Source organism: Asterias amurensis, chromosome 5 (genome assembly GCF_032118995.1).
Source record: "Asterias amurensis chromosome 5, ASM3211899v1".
NCBI classification, from domain to species: Eukaryota; Metazoa; Echinodermata; class Asteroidea; order Forcipulatida; family Asteriidae; genus Asterias; species Asterias amurensis.
In genome coordinates this window covers 6,043,117-6,067,827 of record NC_092652.1, presented here as the reverse complement: position 1 = coordinate 6,067,827, position 24,711 = coordinate 6,043,117, and the positions used below count along the sequence as shown (strand labels likewise).

The following is a 24,711-nucleotide window of genomic DNA, read 5'->3' as shown; positions in this document are numbered from 1 at the left end:
GGGCCAAGCTAGCCTGAGCTGACTTTAAAGCCAGTCGTTTCGAAAAGGACCCAAGTTTAGCTGCACCAAGAGGTTGAAATTCACGAATAAAGTCAGATGCTAACAAGTATTTGCTAAAAAGGTCTATGCATTGTACGACACTATAAAGTGCGATTTAAGTTACTTTGCTTAATTCTGAAAAAAATAAATAAAAAAATACAAGATAAATTGACAAATACGAAAGCAATAAAACACAATTGTACATTTGTTATCCTTTATTTTATTTAGTTTGATAGCAACGTCACACCATCATTAGAACGGAAAACAACTACAGCTATAAAAACAATTTGTATAATCGTCCGCCTATGGTAGGCCAAAGCAATACTGCTGCATGCAGTAAACGCACCGACAAAGACGTACTCTCCCGATAGCAACCAATATACACTGGTGACCACTTCTGTAGACGGTCCTTTTACAGTGTCATTAGGCATGAATTGCATTATTTTCATGCAATATTGGGTGAGCCCCTGACAAGAGCTAAACGAACGACCACTCACCTCTCTCGTAGTGACGTCGTTTACCTGGGGCCAGCCCCCAAGTGACCCACTCCACAAGCAGGGCACTTGGAGCTGACCCAGGGAAGCTAAACGAACGCACCCTTTGTGGCTTACCTCTAGTCGCTAAACAAGACACGTGACTCATCAATATGGTACTTGTGCGGTAGAATCATAATCAACAATCACTTCGTTCGCTTTACTTAGGAGATAATGCATGTAAACTAAAACGTTATTTAAACAGTTGATTTAATTAATAAATTTGTTGGTTAAAGCCATTGGACCCTTTCGGTAAACAGTGTTGTCCAAGGCCCACACTTTGTGTTCCACAACTTCTATATCAAATAACAAACCTGTGAAAATTTAGGCTCAATCGGTCATCAGAGTCGGGAGAAAATAACGGGAAAACCCACCCTTGTTTCCGCGCGTTCCGCCGTGTCATGACATGTGTTGAAAATAAATCCGTAATTCTCGTTAACGAGAATTTATATTGTTTTGCTGTTTTCTCAAAAAGTAAAGCATTTCATGGAATAATATTTCAAGAGAAGTCTTTCACCATTGCCTTCTGTAAACCCTGTAAGTTACTTGTAAATCTGTAAACTTATATATATATTTTTCTGAACCGAAAGGGTCCACTGGCTTTAAAGAATATCAAATTGAACATAGTTGGAACTGTCCTTTGGTGACCTTGTACATTGTGTATTTTATTATTAATAATCGTACATTTCAGGGATTGGTGTCATTACGGGTGGGTTGGTAGAGGTTTTGTGGGGTGAATAAGGGTAGATGTAACACCAATAAATGGAAATTTAAGAGGTAATTAATAATCTTCACATGTAAACTGACATTTACAAAATTGTTTTGTAAAGTGTTTTGTTCATGATGACATAATATTATTTTCAATCTTAAATAACCAACTGCCATATTTGGAAAGCTTTGATTTCTGTACGTTCGCAACTGCGATTGCATATCAAAAGATTTGTTTCCCTCTGCTGGATTTATGGTACCGCGGGCCATATTTCATATACCTGCTTAAGCAGAGAATTATGCTTTGCACCTTTCTGCTAAGCAAAAATAAGCGGGATACCAGTTACACATTGTACATGCGCATTCAATTGGCTGGTAAGCCTAATGTTGTTGTGCTTACATAGCTACTTTTTGTGATTAAACAGCTGTATGAAATTGGGCTCTAGTTTGAATTTCTGAAACTGCCTCCTGTTTTTATGATGATTATCAATTCGATTCATTGTACACAAGTGACCTCATCCATTGCTCCGTTTGGTCAGCGCTGTTGCTCATCCATCGAATGTTGACCCTTGTCGACGTCACTGCAGCTTCATTTGCATATTTCAAATGACCAAGATGGCGACTCTGGCCGAAGTCCAACAACTTGAAAGAACAACAAATTCAAAGGGACACATAAATCATAAGAGATTAAACAAATATAGACTGACCATCATGATAAACTGGCAAGCAGTCGTTTACTTTGACAACAATATGGTTCATGTGTTGGATTATACTGTAGAATGTTCACTGATGGTCTTGTTTGGAGTAAGATGTCCTGCATATTATTTTTAACCGTTGAAACATGTGACCTTTGACATCACATGTTTTCAAACTCTTCCTAACTTGGGATAAATCTTATAAATCTTGGTATAAAGGCCCGGTCACACAGGCCTCGATAACGAGAATGAAGACAAGAATGTTAACAATGCACACCCTCGATTGGTTGAATGAGCTTGGGCGTATTCTGAGCGTGGAGCAATCAACCAATAGAACGCGTTCTCTTTGCGTCGTGATCGTTATCGTTTTCGTTATAGCTGCAGCCTCAAGTCGAATCCAAAGCCGAAGCCGTGGATTCGTAAAGAGCCTAACGACTATGTCAAAAATGATACTGAGTGTAAGATCACTGACCTCTCGTAGTCTCTCGCGAGTGTTGAAGTGAGACGTGATCTCCTCAAACGCATCGACCAGACGCGGCAACTGGTTTTCCTTGTACCTGGTATTAGTCAAATGCATTGAGAGAGTTAATTTCATTTTACATTGATGTACAGCACCCTGTTTTCCTCTTCTTCTTCGTCTTTCATGATTGAAGATAGTCGCACTGCAAGACACACCAGGCGAACCCCTTCTCTTAACGATAAGTGTGTACTGGGGTCTTTTACGTGCATTGATTTTTTTGTTCTAAATATAACACACGGGACCTACAGTTCTATGTCCCATCCAAAGGACTCCTTTTTTTTTACATTCTCTCGCTCGCTATTAGGAACAATAAACCAATAAACGTTTAATTAGGTAAAATGGTGGGGGAATCCCATGATTTCTTGTTTTGTTCAAATTTTGTTGTTGTTTTTTTTAGTTATGAATTTCTATAGTTTTCCAACCACGGTTGGCAAAAACTAGAGCTGTGACGTTGCACCAGAGAAAGGTCTATATTGAAGGGCCCTTACATCGTGTAAACTTCCTCCCAGTTGTTGCGAATGAAGTCCCATGCAATCTCGTACCCATCTGGATTCTCGGCTAATCCCATTAGGATCAGCTCTGTATCCTTGGCACTAAACGTCGTAGCACCTCCGGTCAAGAGATTGCTGCAAAATGAAAATGATCAATATTATTAAATCAATCAACCAATCAATCAATCAATCAATCAATCAATCAATCAATCATACTCAATTTGTAGAGTGCCTACATCAAATGTTTGTTCAAAGGCGCTGAGTCACAGAATAAATAAGTAAGTCATTGATGGTAGGCCTCCTGAAACTAGTGGGCTTTCAGAAGTGACTGGAACATAATATTGGATGAGGTTGTGTCTTAATGTGGTTTTGAATATTATTCCAGAGTTTGGGTCTATTACTGGAGAGGATCTATCAGCAAACGTCATGTGGCTTGTTTTGGGAACACCAAAGTATGATGAACATGAGTTATTTGATCGAAGGTGTCTCCTTTTAGCACGTACTTGCAGTATGTCCATGATGTAGTTAAGAGTATTCAGTGTCACTTTTAGGTTTTTGATCATGGATTTTTTTTCATATGGACATGTATTGGTGTTACAGACCGAACCAGTGATATCACTGGCTACACATCTTACATGTATTTATAGTTAACACGTACATCCAAATAATGATGTTTAATATGTTATAACGTGTACGGAAAATGTTCCTGCGAAATGGATGCGAAGTCAACTGTACATCCGTACCACGTGACCGTCAGTATCTTGACGTAGGCCGTGTCCGAATTGGCGACTTTGGCTACAGCTACGGCTAGATCAGCGCGTCTGTCAGTGTTGAAGAATCGCAGACGCGCGCGCCATAGCCGTAGCTGTAGCCGAAGTCGCCAATTCGGACACGGCCGTAGGCTCAAGGCATTCCCTGGCGTTGTTGCTATAGATGACGTCACTACACTAAATGAACACTTACCTTTTTAAAAGTAATGTGCTCCGGGAGCACGTGAGGGCGCTAATCCACCGCGATCGCTCATGTCGGTCATTGGTTGTTTGCACCACATGCCATCCAAAGTCCCACTCTGATTGGCCACCGTAACGGATGCCGCTACAGTACACAGCTGCCCTCAGGTTTGGGTGAACTCTGAGGGATAAAACGAAAACACTCAAGGAATACATTAAGTCTATATTTTAAGCACAAGTTTTCTTTTTTTTTCAGAAGATGATTAAACTAAACCGATTATGACCCTACGCATCCGAATTGTTCCGAAATCTCTGTTACTTTGGGTTCTGTGCCCTTTTTTAGAGTGACCCCAAACTCTGTGTTTAAATGAACCGGGAATGAAACAAACTGACTCAGACTCCGAGTTTTAAAAAGTTCCAGTTTGAAACCAGTTTCTGGATCCGACCCAGAAACGGGTCAGGCTCCAGTACCCGGAATCTTGGTAAATTCCGATCAAGGAGATTTTAGTGTAGCTTTCAAGCTTTTATTTCGTTCTTTAAAGACACTGGACACGATTGGTAATTGTCAAAGACTAGTCTGTACAGTTGGTGTAACTCAACATAATATGCATAAAATAACAAACCTGTGAAAATTTGGAGCTCAATCGTTAGTCGAAGTGGCGAGATTTTAACGAAAGAAGAAAAAACACTCTTGTCGCACCATGGTCACACGAGGTTGTGTGCTTTCAGATGCTTGATTTCGAGACCTCAAATTACAAATCTGAGATTTTGAGATCAAAGTCGTGGACAATTTCTTTTTTTTCTCGAAACGTCACGTGGACTTTTTTTCTTTTTTTACAAAATCCAGTCTAAAAGACGCACTGCAGATTTTTCAAAAGCCCCTCCAACTATCGCCCCTTGTCAACATATCTCAGAGCGCAGAGGTTTTGTAGATACGGTTTGTTTCTGTAAAACTATAAAGTATTCACAACAACCAATTATCTTCAAATCACTTACTTGTTTAATGTGGGATCGTTGACATAGTCTTTAAACATTGTGGTCGTTTTGGAAATGTAGTGGCTGTTGCCGTAGAAACACGCCAGTGATGTAACATCGAGTTCAGTCTCACTCATTCCTCTGTCGAAACATTGTAGTTTGTCAAATTCACTTTTTCAGACATTATTCCATCAAGAATTTTTCTGAACATTCTATGAATGTTGGGAAATACGAAAGTAAGAAAGGTTTGCAGTGACACCGTGTAAACATCTCTTTTATGAGCAGTGGTAGCTTAGGTTGTCTTGTCTAGAAGACGGTCAAATTATTCTTTCAGAGCCCTCAAATGAGATGCTTACATGGTGTCACCGCAACCTTAGAATAAACAATTTGTTTGAATAAACATTTTTTTTTAGGGGTTTGACAATAAGTTATTTTAGAGGTTTGACAATAAATTATGTATTTTTTACGCTTATTATTACGAAAATATACGTTTTTTTTTTTTTTTTTTTAATAATATTGTGACTGCTTTCACCTTGAGATGTGTACGTCTGATTTAAGTCCGGTGTTCCAATCCAAGTTCTCGTAGAGGGGCTTCAGTAACTGTTGCATGTAAGTCTGTCAGTCGTAATAAAAACACTTATAGTCAAATTTTGAATTATATTATTGTTCAGGTTGTAATTTCTAGATAAGCTGCTGTTCATTTGGATAGTAATAATAATATCGAAGTCTAGCGCAAAAATTATGCAATCTTTTGACAGGTTGTTGCACTGATGAATTTTGAGACCCAATTATTTAGCACATTAGATTGGTTTGCAAGGTGCTACGGCGCATTTAGCAGCCACAGCCAGGAACACCAATGCAAACCCCCTTATTTTTCTTTTCGATAAGTGCACTTTTTTATGCGTTACACAAGCACATGGGACCAACTGCTTTACGTCCCGTCCGAATCTGTTCTTGGATAATCTCATTTATGAATAATGTTCACTCGATAATTGTGTTGTAAACACAGTCTGTCCTCTCTACATTTGTCTTTCAAGAATCTGCCCAAATATTATTATTTGACACACATGCGCATAATAGCTAACACTAAACTCAGTCCAAAGTCATGTTGAACAATCTCTTTAGAATTCCTTGCCTGGTGCATGTTTCCCTTCATCCTATGATCTGCCATCTTTTAAGAGGAATATTACTTCCTACCTTCAGCTCTATACGGAGTCTCTGCATGTCTATGTTTTCTTCTTTGTAACCTAAAGTGGCTTTTAGCATTTGCGTCTTTACCTGAACCGTCGACGAAGAGGATTGTCTTCTGTTGCCGCTCAGCAGCATCTTGGCAAAGTATGAGGATGTTTCCACCACTGACCTGCGAGCCGAGGGGGAAGACAGTCCAAGATAAGTAGAGAAGTTTTGATGGATGTAGTTTGGGATGACTTCGGCTTTCGCCAAGTTGAAAGTGTCATAGATCAGACCGACTGAGTTCTCCACACCGAAAACCTAAACCATTGGCCAAAGAAAAAAAAAACGTGTCACTCTCTACCAATCTGAACGAACTGTTAATCAAAATGTTAAGGCGTACTTAGAACTCGATACGGTTAGTGTATGAGGATGTGTTAACCATGCATTCGCCCATGCTAGCCCTGCTGGCGGCCTACATCACTTTCGTATTGTATTTGTGTACAGAGGAAGAGTCCTATGTAGGGCTAACGCCGATGCTAAAACTCAGGCGAAAATTATTTTTCTGACTTGTTTTACTCATTTCTCAAAAACTACAGCACCTCAGTAAGTAATATTTGAAGGGAAGCTTTATACTATCACTAACTTCAAACCTTGTGAGTTTATTGTAATTTAAGTGAACATTTTGAAAAAGTGCCGCAATCCTTTAATTCTGACCTTGGTGGTGTCAGCAATTTTCATCTTATAGTTGCCAAAGCTTTGTGCAACCTTCCACATTAGGGCCTATTTTGGCTTTTACTTTCAGTAAGACAAAAAAAGATATACTTTGTTCAGTGTTTCTTTCAAACACAGTTTCTTTCAAACTTGATTCATATTCCAAATTGTACTAATTGTGCTAGTCAAGGAATGAATAATTATTATTTACATCCGGGTCCTTGGCGGCTTGGTCCAGGAGACGTTGCCAGTTGTCGTCTTCGTAATTGACTCGATAGAGACCAACCATCTTGGCGTTGGCAAGGTACCAGTCATCAGAGGCAGCCTCGTCCGGTAGAGTAAAATACGCTAGAAAAGAATAACGCATCTTGTGATGTTTCACTGAATATTTGAATGAGACGCTACGCAGTTGTTTTTTATTGCTGATCGTGGCAAGGTGGTCTAGGTCAACTTTGAGCACACCGGACATCTGAGACCGTGACACCGGCCCATAACAGATAAATTAGGAGGTCTCTCATCTAAAATCTAAGACTTGCAGTCTACTTACTGTACTCCTTTGGTTCCATCCACACTTGTTCCGGTTGATCAAACTGATCTGACGGTCCGGATTTGTAAACGTACGTCAGCGGAACATACCAAAGGTACCTGAAGTAAAACATTATTCCGAATTATTCCGAACGATCAAATGGAACTTAACTGAACTTTCCACAATAATTGTTGTAATGTGTAAGATCTACTCGGTTTCAATCGATTTTGAAAAGACAACTTGTTTGTGTAGCAGAAAAAAGATAGTAGGTTTTAATGTTTTTACGTTGTATTTAGTATGTTCACCGTTAACCAATCAATTCAGCCTTTGGTTGCAAAGTGATTTTTAATAAACCTTAAGAAGGGGATGGAGGGAGAACGAGTATAACACGCTGTTAAGAACTTTCTAAAGATCTTACCCAGAATCTTCCGTTGTTTCGCCGTCTGTGATTTGTAAGAATCTTTTCTGTTTGGCCACTACATCTTGTCCGGTTCTTGTCAGAGTGATCAGAGGGTAGCCTGGCTGTAGGGTCCACGTGTCCATGATTCGCTTTACGTCGTGTTTCCCGACGTTTTTATCCGCCTATACCAAGAAAGTAAATAGTTATGGCTCAATCAGATGATGATCATCATTTATTTTCGTTTGTTATGTTAGTGAAGCCACAAACATTCCGAAAAGCGAACTACTGTGCTTGCAAAGAACCCGAATGTAGAGAAGACAATGAAGTTTCAATTTATGATGTGGGAGAAGAACCAGTGAGAAAAATTATTCAAGTGAAAACCCACGCATTGAGGTAGGGACTGAACGCCCAATCCACATATAGTGTCCCTGGCGTGATTTAAACTAGGGCTCCTTGTGGTGGAATGCGAGGAAAAATACCACTGCCCCTACCCGACCACCCATCTAGCAAAATGTACCTCTCATCCCACAAGGGAAACAACATTTTTTAATGGATGAAAGGAGTCTACCAAATTGGAAGATCTTGAAAACTAATACATTTCCAGTCTAAGCGCGAGTTGAAACCAACACCCAATTAGGCTTCGGCAATTTCACGTTTCAATAATTAATGGGTGTGCAAAATTATATTAATCATTTACACCTAAAAATAAACTTCATATAAAGAGCGCAGTATTGCCGCAAAACGGCCTCAAAGCACTGTGTACAGAAACAAAAACAAAGCAAAAGTCAATAGCAGATACCTGTTAAAAAGTTACAACATCACATCATTAGAGGAGAATATACAATAAAGCACACTCTAAGGCAATTAGGGGTGATCACTGGTAAACAGAAATGCCCAAATTCAATAGCAATAAATTTATTTAAACAGTATTACAAAATTACGAGGAGTACCCATGTAGAGGCAATGAAACATACATAGGTCAGTTCCTCCCATAGGTCTTCTGAATTGACATTCTTGTAGGCCCGCTCCTTGAGGTAATTTCGTATTCCTTGATTGAAGACATCCAAGGTCAAGAAATGCTCCATCATCCACAGAATAGATCCACCCTAAGATATCCATACAGAATAACGAAATTGAAAATATAACTTCATGTTATACCAAACTTCAAACTCGTCTACTCACACAAGTGTGTATACGACTGCAACCGTGGACGTCATATCGTTCCTCTTTTGTTTATACAAACTGTTTTTGCAACATCAGTCTTTGGTTTGGGACACGTTTTCAACTATGGACATTAATCCCGAACCGTGTACCATACTATTATACCCAGTTTGTATGTGTTAAACTACTCACTTGGCCTCTTAGGTCTCTCAAAAGTTCGTTCCTTGATTTGGTTCAAAAGTGTTTTAGCATTCGACAATGACAATAATCTGTATTAGTTTTTTGTTTTTACCCATACACCGATGTGTGTTAGTACTGTATACTCAGTACTTTCCCAAGTCATGTGAAAAAAAATATCACAGACATGTTACTCGGATGGGATTCGAACCCACGACCCTTGCAATTCTAGAGCAGTGTCTCAGAGGCAGCTGGAGGCAGTTCGAATCCTATGTTTAGGCAGCAGGTACCGCAACGATATATAAATTATATGTACCATCTTTCAACATCTATGATATTAATATCTGGGTTTGTTTTCCCCAAAACAATTTGTGTGTAAGCGTTAGCAACATTATTTACCTTACTAACTCTTCCACCGATGTGTGTCATTAGCACTCTTTTCTCCCGAGTTCTGTGAAAACAAATCACAGGCATATTACTCGGATGGGATATGAACACACGACCTTTGCAAATCTTAATCAATCTCTTACCAAACAGCCAGTTTTTTTTTTCACAGAACTCGGGAATGTATTGAGTGTACAGTGCTAACACACATCGGCGTAAGTAGGATAAACACCAAAATGAATATTATTCTTTAGCCACGATGCAAAATTAGCATCTTGTAACAATTACCTTCCTGTAGGGTATTGACGTGAATATCCCATTGATGTCGTCATCATTGGCGTAGATTGGTGCCCTGATAGCTTTAAAAGTACCCAGACTGTCGACGTGAAGTGCGCGATCCATTATATCAACGTAGAATGACTCAAACTAGTGAGAGAAACAACGAGAGGGAAATTAAAGGGTTGTTTTGGGGTTAGTTGGAAAAGTGTTAAGTTAGATGAAAGTAAACTTAGACCGGAGTCTTGCACGTTGAGTGGTTTACAGTTCAAACCTGATTGCGTGGGTTTCCCAAACTGCGCCCCCACATCTTAATCTTAACATTTCTTTTTGTTTCCTGTTCATCGTGTAAAAATTAGCGCTTTTTAGCTGGGGGTAGTGCGTTAGAACTGGGTCGTGTTAGTACCTCAGTTCTACATTGCTGAGCATTCTTCTAAGATTGGAACTTAATAATGTGCCGTACAATGAAAACTCTTTCGTTGACAAATTTACCAATACGATTGGCCAGAAGCAAACACTAGGTGGCGCACTATATTGCGATCAGCGTGTAACGCGCAGATTAGCTTAAGATTAAACCTACCTTTCCGAACTCGGGATGTACTCTGTCTTGGCCAATATGTTCCATGTAAGTAGCAAAGCCTTCATTCAGCCACACGTCATTCCACCATTCTAATGTGACTAAATTACCGAACCACTGTATAAGAACAAACAGGCAACGAGAACGGTTTGTTTTTCGGGAATTTTTGGACGCTAGGTGGCAGCAGACTGATCAGGTAAATCCATTGCTTTCTGTAATGTGCCCATGCTCAAAAGTGCAGTAGCACTACGGATTTGACAGTTATTTTCTTTTAATTATGTCACCAGTGCCAATCTAGTAGAGAAATTCTCTGTGGCAATTGCTGCCAAAGTCAAGAAAAATACAAATTCAGCCCGCCTTTGCTTCTTTAAATTATAGATTTCTCATCTGTCTCATGTTTAATGCAATTTTTTTTATGTCAAAACAAGAAGTGAATGCTTTTACTCTTCTGAAAATAAAGGTTTACTATTACAATGCCTTTAGTTTGGTTTTGGAACCGCGATATTTTATACCCTCTGAAGAACGTTAAAAGACAGCACAATCTATTCTCTTGACAAGCTGTTTCCTGACTCCGAGATAAACATTAAACCTATTTTTTACGGAAAATCTCAAGGTGTATCCCAACGTATGCATACAAGAACAAACCTGTGGAAATTTGAACTCAATTGGTTGGTCGTCGAAGTTGCGAGATAATAATGAAAGGAAAACAATTGTCCGTGTCAAACGAATTGGTGTTTGCTTTTAGATGCTTGATTTCGAAACTTCAATCTGAGGTCTTGAAATCGCATTTCGTGGAACGTTACTTCAGAGGGAGCCGTTTCCCACAATGTTTTATACTATCAACAGCTCTCCATTGCTTGTTATACCAAGTAAGTTTTTATGCCAATACTTATTTTGAGTATTTGCCAATTAGTGTCCACTGCCTTTTGTATAGCCTACCTTGATGTATTTTATGACATACCATGTGAGCTAGTTCGTGTGTGATTATCTTTGAATAGTATGTGCTATCACCAAAGTCTACCAGGCCGTTAAGAAGGGATCTGTCCTTGTAGATGATGAGACCCCAGTTCTCCATGGCACCGGCCTCGAAATCCTGTACAGCTATATGATCTTTTGAGACAAAAACTTCAAACATTAATATTAGACCAATTGCCATTGCAATGACTCGTAACATTGATTACCTAGAGTATCAGCCTGTGGTTTTGTTTACAGAGCTCTAGACTAAGTTTGGAATGCGAAATAACACACATCGTCGAAGGGGAAAACCAGAAAGAACATTGTGTTATTGCTTTTTACTTGCCATCTTTTGTTTAAACTTTTACTGCAATTTAAGAATGTTTAATGTGTAGCATATATTGTGTATTTATTATGAGCTAGGTCTGGGAGAGCACATCGTTTTTGATGACAGTTTTTGGACTTTTGCCCTTCCCTGGACGGCCTGTGCTTGTTTTACTGTTTTGCTTTTTTTTTGGTCCGAAGAATTAAAATAAATAAAAAATAAATTATTAATCCCCGATGCAAATTAAATTGTAACCTCTATTAATTGAAGTTTTTAATATTTGAATGGGAAATTACGTCTCGTTTATCACATTGTGTTATATTATCAACAGCTCTCCATTGCCTGTTACCAATTAAGTTTGTATGCTTACAATTACTTGTTGTAACAATAGCGTCCAGTGCTTTTAACTTTTGCTGTTACCTTGTTTGTCAAACGGGAACTCGTAATCCAAGTAGTCATCTAAGTATACCTGAACCAAATCTGAGACGTTGAGGGCGTACGGAGCAAGGTGGATAAGTTCGGTCTCGCACCAAATGCGAATCTGTAGAGACCAATAACGAATTATATTGAGAAGGTTAAAAAAATAAGACTTGGCAGTAACATGTTTGTACAATTTTTTTTTCAAATCTACTAATAGAGAAACCAGGCTTAAAGGCAGTGGACACTATTGGTAATTACTCAAAATAATTATCCGCATACAACCTTTCTTGGTGACGAGTAATGGGGAGAGGTTGATGGTATAAAACATTGTGAGAAACGTCTCCCTCTAAAGTGCCATAGTTTTTGAGAAAGAAGTAATTTTCCACGAATCTGATTTCGCGACCTCAGATTTAGAACTTGGTCTCGAAATCAACCATCTAAACGCACACAACTTCGTGTGACAAGGGTGTTTTTTTCTTTCACTATTATCTCGCCTCTTCGATGACCGATTGAGCTCAATTTTTCACACGTTAGTTATTTTATGCATATGTTGAGACTGTGAAGTCTAGTCTTTGACAGTTACCATTAGTGTCCAATGTTTTTAAGAAACAAACACGCCTGTGTCATGTGTCATTGGGGCACAGTTTTATAGGAAACTGCACGTAATTTCTCACTGTAATTCTACGACAGTAAAAATATCGTTGCTTACCAAACATCCGTGTGCGTTCGTGACATTGATGGACGAAAAGTCGTGTACTACAAATGCAAGAAGATACGTCGGCATTGAAGGCACCCTCTTGAAGTAAGTCCTAGACCAGTGGCTGTCCAACTGTATACGTCGTATATCAATGCCATTAGATAAGGCGCTCATGTCCTTACGGTGTTCTAGTTGTACGTCGTAGGATGCCTTGAACGTAGGCTCGTCGAAGCACGGCAGGACGCGGCGGGCACGAGGGCCTGCCATCTGGGTGGTAGCGATATATCTTTAAAGGGGAAACAAAAATACAATAATGCCTTATCGCAAATACACGGTACGCGAGAGTTAAGGTGCATGCTGGTCCAGCTTCAAGCTCAAAACATTTATTTAAGTTCACTTTCTTTCTGCTTAGACATCGTTGGTTTCATTGCAATCAATGCTTTTACTAGTCTCCATAATAGAAAGCAATAGGGGTATAGGATCATCTTCTCTAGATTGATGTTTGCTTCCAAACACAATCACAAGTTGTTTTAATTATTATTATGGTTATTAAACAAGTAAAAGTATAAAATAAAACAGAGGTATTTAAAAATGTTAGGAACAATTGGGCTGGTTTTTTTTGTTTTTTTTTTTTGGGGGGGGGGATTTCTCTGCCAAATAATTATTACCTTTTATAGTAGAGTGTAAGATTCCTTTGGCAGTTGGGATATACTTAGAAATTTGAATTCTATTTTGTTTTTTATTGTGTTTGGTGTACTGACCTTGTTATGTTCTGTGAAGTGATGTAGTTGCTCACATAGAAACCGTTGGTGTATTCAGTCCGTAGTGTACCGGAGTATGTCATGTAGATATCGTAGTCTTCATGAGGTCGAAGCATCTCTTTTAACTTGAGAACCAAGAAAGAGTACTCTTCAATCATTTTATAACTCTCAAAGATGTCAGTATTATCCAGTGTACTGACGCTATGAACAGTCGGCATACCGTGAATGGTGATGTTCTTACAGTGTAGGGTGATCTCATCCGTCGCTTCCATGCACTCCACTTTTATCCGGACCCAGCCGTCAAAAGTGAATCTCTCACCGAGCTTTGAGTCCGGAACGTCATCGTCATACAGGAACGGGCGGAGGTTGAGCTCGTAGCGTCTCGGTAGGACCGTCTTCGGTAGCCGGCCTTTCATCAGATCCGACGGGTCGACAGTTGGCCTAGCCGTCGGTGCAGTCGTTGGTGCTTCGGCTGATGGTAGCTGGATTGGGGACCGATCGGGTACAAAGTAGGCCATCAGAGCCGTCACAGTCAGAAGTACACACACTGACAGGACGCAGAATGCGATTCGGGTTGGTGTGCAGTACAACCCACCCTTACGATCAGGTCCGTCTTTTTCCTTTATTTCGGTAAGCTCCATGGTATCCCCTATAGCTAACGCACTTGGCCGTGTGCTCCTTTGAAGAGGATACAAATTGCCCCTTAACTTATGAGATTAAAAAGGTGCAAGCTGTTTGAAAAAACAACCACCGAGTGCGCCGTTTTATTATATCTATAGCTGACACAATTCCCTATATACCTCAGATAAACATGTAAACTGTTTGCAAACATCTTTTCAGTAGAGTTCACAGTTTCATTCCTGGGCTGATGAGATATCTATACACTTGACATCAATCAGTACAGTTTCCCAACAAATCAAAAGCGCCAATAGGGTGGTCTATAGTATTGGTTATAAAAATATAAAACAAATATCAGGAAATTTGGACTCATTTAGTAAATTTGATCAGTGTTCAAATATTGATTTTGTACAACACCAATCTCATAACTTATGTACAATTACTGATAAGTGCTGAAATGACTATGGAGAGGACCAGAGTGCAAGAGTTTTTTTTTCACAATGGTCCGAGACGTACTATTGCGTTGTTTTGCGGGGAGTCTGTTGGGGGCTTCTCAAAAAGACAGTTTTTTATACAAAATCTGTCAACAAATTTGAAGCAGCAAACATCGTTTCAAGAAATAAATTTGTAATATTTAAAAGCCAGATACATTATTATTACATGTTTATTTAAAATCAATCTCTTCTGTTTCAAACAAAAATAAAACGATGAAAAAACCTTGTCTTCTTTTTCAAACAAAAACAAAACGTGGAAAAACCCTTGTGTTTTCTCTGTTCACAAACATTGCGTTTCGAACTCGCGATATCAAAGCTGATTGTAGGTTATAAATCTGTATATTTTTAATTTCACCGATGTTGTGCACATTCAATCTTTAGAATTTTTAGGTCAAAAACTTTTAGAAAATTGCACTTGGTGCGAACTGTGGACCAGCTCCTCTGTTAGATTTGATGTGGGTAGCGATCACACCGTATAATATGAAGTCTAATGACACTAAAGCCCCTGCTAAACTACAATATAATGAGAAAAGATTACCTAAAAAAAAAAAAATAGCAAATCTTAACTATTAAACACACCTTTACAGTCGGTGTTTGTTCTAAACACATAACCTATCGCTTACTTAGAGTATAAATTTCAATTGACATTGTAGGAACGTATTACTTAATTATTTTGTTAACAAAACAGTAACACTTTACGAGCTGTGATCTTTTTCAGACCAATTTGGTAATGTTACTTTTAAGGGATTATAATTACGTGCAACAGTTGTTCCAAGAATATAATAAGAGTCACTTTAGCAAAATAAATGCTGTATTAAATAAAAAAAAACACAAGGCACTGTATTTGCAGCTACAGAACACGTGTTGCGACCGCAGGAGTATGATGGAACATTTTCCCGGTATGTTTATAAGCATTAACAAAACTTCACACATTTATCCTGCTGGGAAATTTGAAAGTGGAAATATGATATAGAAAGGTTTGCGGTCACCTTGTAATGACTGTCTCTAATGAGTTGGGGTGGTTCTGAAAAGAACCGTTGGTTTCAACTCGACGTTTCGATCATTCAGTATGCTCTGATCGTGTTCTGGAGAAAGAAGACGATCAGAGCATACTGATCAAATCGAGTTGAAACCAATGGTTCTTTTTAGAACCACCCCAACTCATTAAAGATGTCATTACCTGGTGTTACCGTAAACCTTTCTATATTATAGGGGTGTAACTATGTTTGTTCTGCACTATTTGTCATCCACTGATTGACTGCTAAGCACCAATGTTTGTGCTTAGCAGCTAGATATAAGTTGTACCCAGTCCCTAAATGAGCGAAGCCATCCATTGCTTGGTCTGTTCTGCACTGTTTGCCATCCACCGAATATTAACCTTCGTCGTGACGATAGCCGAGTCGTAAACGTACTGCAAACCATCAAGTTGATGAGTGTCCCCAAAGTCCAACAACTGCAAAAATAATCATGGAAGCAAAATAAACAGGAGATGAAACTTCGCAGGGTGATTTGAAAAGAACGTTTTATATTGGATCACAAAGTCAAAAAAAATGTGTTCATTCTTTACTTATAGGCCCTACCTCTTGTAGGTCCTCTTGGGTGTTAAAGTACGACGTGATCTCCTCAAATATACTTGAAAGCGAAGGCAGGCGATTTCCACCGAACCTGTTGAGATGAAAGTATAAAACAGAAACGAATAGAAACGAACAAATAGATATAGATAGATGGATGTATAATTAAATAAATAACACAACTGACACCCCTTGAGATCAATAAACTGTAAGCATAATCTCAAATAACCCTCGTGAAACCACGACCAAGAACATTCTTCTTCGAGTGTGACTTGTTTTCTTCGAAAGGAGACAATTAACTATTGTTTTTGACAAAGTCTCTAGGCTCTTACATCGTGTAAACCTCCTCCCAGTTTTCACGGATGAAGTCCCAGGCATCCTCGAAACTGTCTGGGTTTTTAGCCACGCCCATCAAAATCTGTTCTGCATCTCCGGGACTGAAAAGAGTAGAATCCTTCAGCGACTCCAAGTAGCTAGATGAGTAACGAGAAAATGATCGTCACGTCATTTATTATTTCACTTTTGAACCAATGTTTGAGGTTCAAACTGTTTTATTGTTATGTCTGAAAGAGGGTCGTAGCTCCTTGTCAACCTGTTTGGTGACTTCCCTTCAAGAGAGAACACAGCAAACTTCCACAAATAAATACGTTGTAATAACGATGAATAGCACATATTATCAAGAAATATTGTGATTAAGTAAAGACAATACACATTCTAATTTATAACACCCCTTGCAAGTATTCTGCCTGCTCATTGGTTTAGAGCGCGTCACATGACATGTCTTAGTTTTGCCAGACGACGGCCGTGTGATAGAGCGTCGGTTTGCCATGCGCTAGTCCGACAGACTAGCACATGGCGTGCAGTACCCAGACGTCCGTTGCGTGTACTGGGATGATAAATTAATAGTCTGTAACCACTTCGGATTGCACGACACTACATGCAACACAGTAAGTAAAAGTGTTTGCAATCTGTATTCGCGTCGTCCGTGGATTGTAGCATTCAGGTCTGTAACTTAATAATAATAGTACAGTATTTAGAAATGTTTGGGGTGTTATAAAACAAATATTGACTGCTTTTACTCGTGCAATGGTTAAAAACTATGACTCCCTCGGTGATCCCCGTAGCGTCTATTTTCCCTCGGCTTCGCCTCGGGAAAATAGAACGCCCCGGGGATCACCTCGGGAGTCATAGTTTTAACCATAGCACTCGAAGCAGTCAATATTTGTATACTAGCCAATGAGACGTCAGCAGTTAGTTTGCTAGAATTCGAACCAACAACCTTGTGATTGCATGTGCTACAGCCTTACCACTGGATTAATGGGTGTTGTCGCCGTTGTTGTTGCTATTGTTTAATTGTGTTCGTGTATAAATTGAAAACAAAAGGATGAACATATGAAGCAATACCCTCCAAAAGCCATTGACGTGCTTTCCCTTATGTGGTTTACCTTTGTATTCGAGAACTATCCATTGAACAAGTGAGGGCGCTCACCCATCGCGCCCTCTCTTGTCGGTCATTGGTCGTCTGCAACATGTCCCATCCAAAGTCCCACTGTGATTGGCCACCTAAACGAATGCCGTTGCAATACACAGCTGACCTCAGGTTTGGAGAGAGTCTGGAAATAAACCATTTAATTTGAGACCAAAATATATTACTTGATGAAAGTGAAGGACCACTGGAAATAAAACAGATAGCGGGACTCTGCTGCTGAAACTAAAGATGAACCTATGTGTAACTTAGGCTACCCTACATCGATTTCAGCCTGTAAGCACAAAAACTTGCTTAGCACAGACAAAAAGTTTGCTAAGCCAAGAAATTTGCTAAGCAGAATGTCCTGTTACAGCTATAACATAGGGCTCTGTTTGGCGGCAGCCCTGTTTTCAGCACATGCTGGCACCAAGTTGTTTTTGTTATCACGAAAGAGAGTTTGTTTTGCAAACCAAAATCACTGACCTATGTTGATTGACACCCCCTTCCCCAGGAGGTGTGCCATGGTCCAGGGCCCAGTTTCTTTGAGCTGCTTAAGCACAACATTTTGCTTAAGTAAAATAATCATTGCTTTAGTAAAATCAGATTACCGGCCGAGACTCTACTCAAATAATGCTATGAACAACAGCTAAATACCAGTAACAAGCATGGCCTAACATTTTGGCCAGTAACACGTGTAAAATAAGCAAGCTATTTTCGTGTTTAAACAATTTAATTTTGGGCCCCAGCTATAAGGATGGCGTAAAGGCCTGCGAGCTGACCAGTCTGTGCCATGTGGTGAAGACAAGGTACACATTACAAACAGTCTGTGCGCACTGACGATAAACCTACCTCTCTTTGCAGGTTAACAACTCTTTGTTTTGACGCTTGGAACTTACGTGTTTAAATCCGGATGATCCATCAACCCTTTGAACAGTGTGGTTGCTTTGGCAACACATTTAATGTTGCCATAGAGACAGGCTGTAGAAGTAATATCAACCTGGCCGTCGGATCCACTCCCAAGTCTGATAGAAAAAAAAAAAAAAAAAATTTTTTTTAAAGGTTTCTGTTTTTAGATTGTGTCATTCAAAGCAATCTTAAAAAAGTAGCAGCAATAGTAACATACTATAAAATATGCAAAAGTACCATAACAAAAGTCTTCTCCGGCTTTGGCGGTGTCAAAATATTTGGCAAATGTGAACGTTTGGTCTGTTAAGCCTTTTTCACTCCACTGCAGGAGAAAAGCCACTTCACCAATTCTCCATTCCACAATCCCGTGCTGTTGCCAAGCAATGCCCCTGTATGTACTCAGTTTGTCTCTCCATATCGTTTTTTTTTTTGGAGTCCAGTTGGTTGTTTTGCATGCCCACCTATTGTCATGCCTCCTTGCTAGGTGACCTGCCCATCTCCACTTCTTTGATTTGATCGTCTTGATAATATCCTGCAGTCTTGATTTATTTCCTAGGTCCTCAATCGTCACCATGTCATTTTTGTTTCTCCTATCATTATCCTTTCCATAGCCCTCTCTGTCACCCTTAGTTTTTTTCTTAAGTCGTTTGGTGGTCGTCCATGTCTCAGCACCGTAAAATAGGACATGATGATGCACTGATCGAATACATGTCTTTTCAGGGATTTAGGAGGCGTGGTCTCTAAAGACGTTAGCTCAGTGTGCCAAACTTCACCCATCCTAACTGGATTCTTCTCTTCATTTCCCCTCTTGTTTCATTGTAGAAGGCGATCTTCTTGCCCAGATAGATGTAGTGGTCAACTTCCTATAAATAGTTTCCCGAAACTACTATTTTGAAGTTTTGATTATTGGTACTCATCTCGACCTTTGCTCATATTAGGGCACTTTTGGTACCGTGCTTTGTATCAGGCAGAAAAGAGGATCTAGCCTTGCCTAAACATAGCCTTATCTGTAGGCTGAGCCTCACATAGGCCTAGTCTAAATTGCATAATATGCATATCGTACCAAGCATCTTACCTTGATACTGGTGCGTCTGAAGTTGAGCTTTCATCCCATCCAGACTCGTCATACAGTGGTTGTACTATTCTCTGCATGTAATACTGCCATTGTCGAGATGAATAAAGAATTGAAGACAATATTACTCACGGATTACGTAATGTTATATTCTTAGTTACGGTAATTTCAAGCATACCCAAGGAAACCATTTCCGTTATGTAAATTTACAAATGACGCAAAACAATATCATCAGTTAAATAATATTGTAAAGGTTTGTGAACGTATGCAGTCCCATTAATTTTTGTTTTAGGCGTACTTTCCCGAGTCCTGTGAACAAATATCACAGGTATGTTACTCGGGTGGGATTGGAACCCACATCATTAAATTTGCAATTTTAGAGCAGTGTCTTACCAACTAGACAGTCCTGTTGGAATGTGGGTGCATTTGTATACTCTTCGTGCCTGGAACTTTCCCACTGTGTAATAAACTAATACAACCCACCTTTCTGTATTTCTATTGTAGTTTGTTCAAACTGTGTCCAACTGTTTTCTTGATCAACCCAGACTTCACAGGCTGGGCTGCTTAGCCCACCCTCTCACCGAACCCCAGAACGAAATACCGGTCTAACTCAACCAAGGATCAAAATAGGAGCCTCAGTTTTTTGTCTTTTTTTTCGGGTTGGGGGCCGGTGATCATGGAATTCATGTTTATGCATACCGTAGTTTTTCTATTATTTCGGTATGTTTATTGGTTACTTCTTTTACATCTTTTGATTTGTAAAGAGCCTCGAGCGGATTGTTAGGCTGGTTTTTCTAAATGCTTTCATTTTTATTAAACCTACCCTGATATCTGAGGTGGCTGGTCTTGGTTCACCTTTCAACAACATCTTCACGAAGTAGGAGGACGTCGAGACCGCAGCTCTTCGAGCTCTTCTAGATGTCGACATTAGAAGCGCCGAGAAGTTCTGGTGGATCCAGTCGGGGATGACTTCGGCTTGCGCCAAAGAGAACGTCTCAGTAATCAAACCCACTGTGTTCTCCTCGCCGAAGACCTGCATTATGTTCACAAAGTTTAAAACAAAAATTACCATAATATTCGGTTTATAAGCCGTCATGCTCAGATAGGGGTTTCCAAATGCTTAGCTTATAGTTTCCTTTCTTGTATGTATTCATGCCGTGTTCCTTATCTTCAATTTCCATCCTCATTGTTCGTCCCTTTGAGTTAGATTGTTACGTTTTATTGGTTGTTGCGTTGTTTTTGCTATTCAACCTCTGAAATTCTAAACAAGTATTAAGCAAATATTATTTCTCAGTTTTAACACATTTATCTTAACATTGTTTTAAGTTTCCGTGAATTGTAATAACCGTATCGCAGATACTCGGTACATGCGCAATAGGCGTGGAATGAGGTGCATGCTGGTCTAGCTCGCGATCAAGTTTGATCGCTAGCTAGACCAGCATGCACCTCATTCAATAGTTAGCGCTTGCGCAATGGGTTTTAATGGAGCTATCATACCCCTGGATCAAGGGCGGCTTGGTCCAGGAGACGTTGCCAGTTGTCGTCTTCGTAATTGACTCGATAGTAACCAACCATCTTGGCGTTGGCAAGGTACCAGTCTTCAGATGCAGCCCGGTTCGGTAGAGTCAAATAAGCTGTTGATAAAGAGAGAGACGAATTGAGCACATGGAAAATTAGTTCAAGAATAAAACACCAACTTCTGTTAAGGTGGCTACATACTTGAAAATAATGTATTGGCATCAAGGGCATATTTCGTGACTATACCCAAATATTTAATTAGTCAAAATAATTAACAAGTAATGTGGAGAGGTTGGTAGTATAAAACATTGTGAGAAACAGCTCCCTCTGAAGTGGAGTAATATTTTCGAGAATTTGATTTCGAGACCTCAAGTTTAGAATTTGAGGTCTCGAAACCAAGCATCTGAAAGCACACAACCGCTTGTGACAAGGGTATTTTTTCTTTCATAGTTATCTCGCAACTCCGACGACCAATCGAGCTCAAAATTTCACAGGTTTGTTATTTTATGCATAATGAGATACACCAAGTGAGAAGACTGGTCTTTGACAATTACCTATAGTGTTCACTGGCTTTAAACAAAAATAATATTTGAGTCTTGTGAACGGGGTGGCTCGGTAGTTTCTTTCCCTGCCCTACGCTTCTGACCCGATTTCGAATCCCGTATAGGATCAAAGTAACCCTTGCACTTGAAATTGGTTTTCAGTCGCTACTTTGTAGTCTTCCCTTTTTTGTGTTTTCCACCACACGTAAAACTGATCATCATCATGTTTTCTGTCATTGTAATTGGCGCTTACGCTTGATGTGTAATGAAAAAGAAGTAAATCACAGGGTAAAGTTCAGACATGCTATTTAAATTGACCCAGCTCTCGCCGCAGGCAAGAGAAACTTGCAATAAGTTTAACAACAACCCTCGGTTTTCTGGTGTGCTGTAAATCTTAATAGAATTGAACTATATGTTTCAACAAGAGAGTGATTCAACAAGAGAGTGATCTGTTGGTTTGCATTTCATAGAAAACATCTGGTCGTTGGTTAGGTCTTTTAAATTGGATTATTTATATCCTTAATAGGTGATCAAAACATGGTTTCACTCACTGTATTGTTCCGTTGGTTCCATCCATTTCTGTTCCGGTTTGTCAAACTGATCCGCCGGTCCGGATCTATACACGTACGTCAGCGGAACATACCACTTGTATCTGTGTTAAAAAAAAAAAAATTGATCTGCATGCAAGCTGAATATACATTTACTGTCACTTAAATCGGGGAGGCTGTAATCCTAGTCATTTATATAAGCTATAATAGGCATTTTACTGCCGTTGTGTTTTTCTTGTGAGGATATAGGGTGCTGCGAGTCTCATACTCACTGGCTAAAACGTACACTATTCTGCATACCTTTCTTTGGGCCATGTTTAAGTTGATGATTATGGAATAGACTTGTTGAAGTCACAGTTCGTTTTACTGCTTTATGGGCTGTATTTCCGACAGTTAAACGTGGACAGAGTGTTTCCCTAATCATGCATAATCTGACATTATTAGTACCATGGTACATTGTTCGTTCGATTTTTGAGTAACTCTTCATGTAAGCAGTGAAAGTAGTATTTGCCCAAAAGGCCGTCTTAAAGCCCTACCCGGGGTCCTCTATTGTAATGCCGTCTGTGATTTGTAAAAATGTTTTCTGTGTGGCGACAATATCTTGTCCGGTTCTTGTTAGAGTGATCAGAGGGTAGCCTGGCTGTAGGGTCCACGTATCCATGATTTGCTTCACGTCGTGTTTCCCAGCGTCTTTGTCAGCCTGTACATACAAAGAAAATCATGAAAATAAAAGATAACGCTAATAACAATACAGCAACAGTGATATAACTTGGGAATATTTTGACATGAAAATAATTAATTACCTTTTTCTAAAATGCTTTCTTTTCAAAATACCATAATTATTATTGTCGGCGTTTCTCTCAGATAACTTTACAGGGTTTGGGTACTTTTTCAAAATGTCCATAGATTGACATCAAACTTACAGGGTTTGAAGATAATGATAGTGGAAAGCTTCCCTTCAAATATTAATTACTGAGGTGCTGTAGTTTTTGAGAAATGAGTAAAACAATGTCATGGAAATACGTTTGTAGTTATTTTCATGACATTGTTTTACTCATTACCCCCAAAACTACAACACCTCAGCACGTAACATTTTCAGAGAAGCTTTCGACTATCATTATCTTCAAACAGTGTAAGTTTAGTGTAAATCTGTGGACAGTGTGTTTTTTGTCCTACAAAAAGTAAAACACCCTTTAATGAGTAAATAGTACAAATGAATAACACATAATACATGTATAAATAATAATGTCAGTGATAGCTCTTGTGTGGCAACGATTGTCAAGCTCCTTAAGGTACTGCTCGCCACAGCAACTTTGAAAACTAGCCATGTATAGGCAGCTGTTCGGAGGACAACTCCACAATCACAGGCTGGACGAGAAGTATAAGTTCATGACCTATTTTTGCATAGTTTTCCATTTGTATGGTGGTTATAATGAGTGACGACACTAAGTACCTACGTAGGTAAGTTCATTCCATAGGTGATCCCCATTGGCATTCTTGTAGGCCCGCTCTTTGAGGTAGTTTCGTATTCCTTGGTTGAAGACATCCAAAGTCAAGAAATGCTCCAGCATCCACAGGACGGAAGCTCCCTATGTGGGGAAAATACCATAAGCTTGGGTAATAGTATTATAGCAATAGTGGCTTCTTTTATAGCGCTCCTATCCACCACTCAGTGACATTCAACAATCTGTATTTTCAAGGTATTGTGGAGCTTAAAGTATGAGACCGATTCCTTAACCTAGCACAATGAAATGGTTTATAAGGTGCTGCCCATTAAATTAAACCCTGATTTTTTTTCTATACAATTGCCTTCGTCGAATTTTTGTTGATGGATTCTCTTTTTTGAATCGATTTAGAAAAAATATTTCCCCCATTGAAAACATGACAGTGGCAATGTTGATGTACACACACATGTTCGCAACCAGGAACACCGGCGGGGCGAAACCCTTCTATTTCCAATAATGGTACTTGGTTCTTTGTACACGTTCTTTACACTAGATTTACATTAAACTTTCACGGTGATGATGACAGTAGAAAACATCCCTTGAAATATTTCTGTAATAAATTTCATACTTAACCAGAAATTTATAAAACTAATTATCCGTTTGGAATATATCGCTCCGTGAGCGTTTTATTCAATTTTATATTGTATCGATGTCATTCACTATTTTCTCGTAACCTGGATGGCCAATCGATCTCAAACTTCTACAGGTTTATCAGTTAATGTATATATCGTGGATTACATAACATAGTGCATTCCCTAAATAAACTGTCAGATTAATTGAAGACACACCAACAAAAATATGACCCACCCAGATGTAGAACAGTTAGGTACAAACGAAGTGCAATTCCTCAAATCGTCAGTCTTTTATATCCCTTTTAATATAATTATGTGTGTATAATAATGAATGTGCCTACTGGGTTTTTACCAATGTGTTTTTCACAAAGTAATAATATCTTGTTTAATATCATTTTTTTTGTTAATTTCTATTTGATGTCATTTTTTTAACATGATGTTGAC

The 24,711-nt window shown here is 39.2% G+C and overlaps 2 protein-coding genes across 2 annotated transcripts in view; both read right to left on the bottom strand.

Annotated features, from left to right (window-relative positions):
* Positions 1–189: 189 nt before the first annotated feature.
* Positions 190–14,149, bottom strand: LOC139937016 (aminopeptidase N-like). Its single transcript, XM_071931954.1, has 17 exons — positions 13,454–14,149; positions 12,705–12,978; positions 11,996–12,116; positions 11,258–11,406; positions 10,300–10,413; positions 9,732–9,869; positions 8,696–8,827; positions 7,740–7,903; positions 7,343–7,440; positions 7,007–7,143; positions 6,190–6,402; positions 5,444–5,526; positions 4,933–5,052; positions 3,950–4,117; positions 2,984–3,121; positions 2,448–2,532; positions 190–1,922 (listed from the first exon to the last, which is right to left on the bottom strand). The coding sequence occupies exons 1-17, from the start codon at positions 14,092–14,094 to the stop codon at positions 1,767–1,769; spliced, it is 2,931 nt and encodes a 976-aa protein (XP_071788055.1). The 5' UTR covers positions 14,095–14,149; the 3' UTR covers positions 190–1,766.
* Positions 14,150–14,734: 585 nt separating this feature from the next.
* The window catches only part of LOC139937407 (aminopeptidase N-like), a 22,100-nt gene continuing 12,123 nt past the window's right edge, over positions 14,735–24,711 (bottom strand). Inside the window, exons 8-18 of the mRNA XM_071932542.1 lie at positions 23,648–23,779; positions 22,727–22,890; positions 22,194–22,294; positions 21,080–21,216; positions 20,406–20,615; positions 19,586–19,668; positions 18,501–18,626; positions 17,582–17,749; positions 16,469–16,609; positions 16,146–16,230; positions 14,735–16,018 (exon numbers count right to left, since the gene is read on the bottom strand). Coding sequence (XP_071788643.1) covers positions 15,878–16,018; positions 16,146–16,230; positions 16,469–16,609; positions 17,582–17,749; positions 18,501–18,626; positions 19,586–19,668; positions 20,406–20,615; positions 21,080–21,216; positions 22,194–22,294; positions 22,727–22,890; positions 23,648–23,779 — 1,488 coding nt within the window. The 3' untranslated portion in view covers positions 14,735–15,877. The remainder of the gene's footprint in view (positions 16,019–16,145; positions 16,231–16,468; positions 16,610–17,581; positions 17,750–18,500; positions 18,627–19,585; positions 19,669–20,405; positions 20,616–21,079; positions 21,217–22,193; positions 22,295–22,726; positions 22,891–23,647; positions 23,780–24,711) is intronic.

Bases quoted from the DNA above. Each gene is read 5' to 3' on its own strand.
- LOC139937016 (XM_071931954.1), bottom strand. From the start codon at position 14,094: ATGGAGCTTACCGAAATAAAGGAAAAAGACGGACCTGATCGTAAGGGT. The intron at 11,407-11,995 runs GTAACAGCAAAA...TTGTCTCAAAAG, and splicing joins GTTCCCGTTTGACAAACAAG to ATCATATAGCTGTACAGGAT. The intron at 6,403-7,006 runs GTAAATAATAAT...CCAATGGTTTAG, and splicing joins AAGCCGCCAAGGACCCGGAT to GTTTTCGGTGTGGAGAACTC.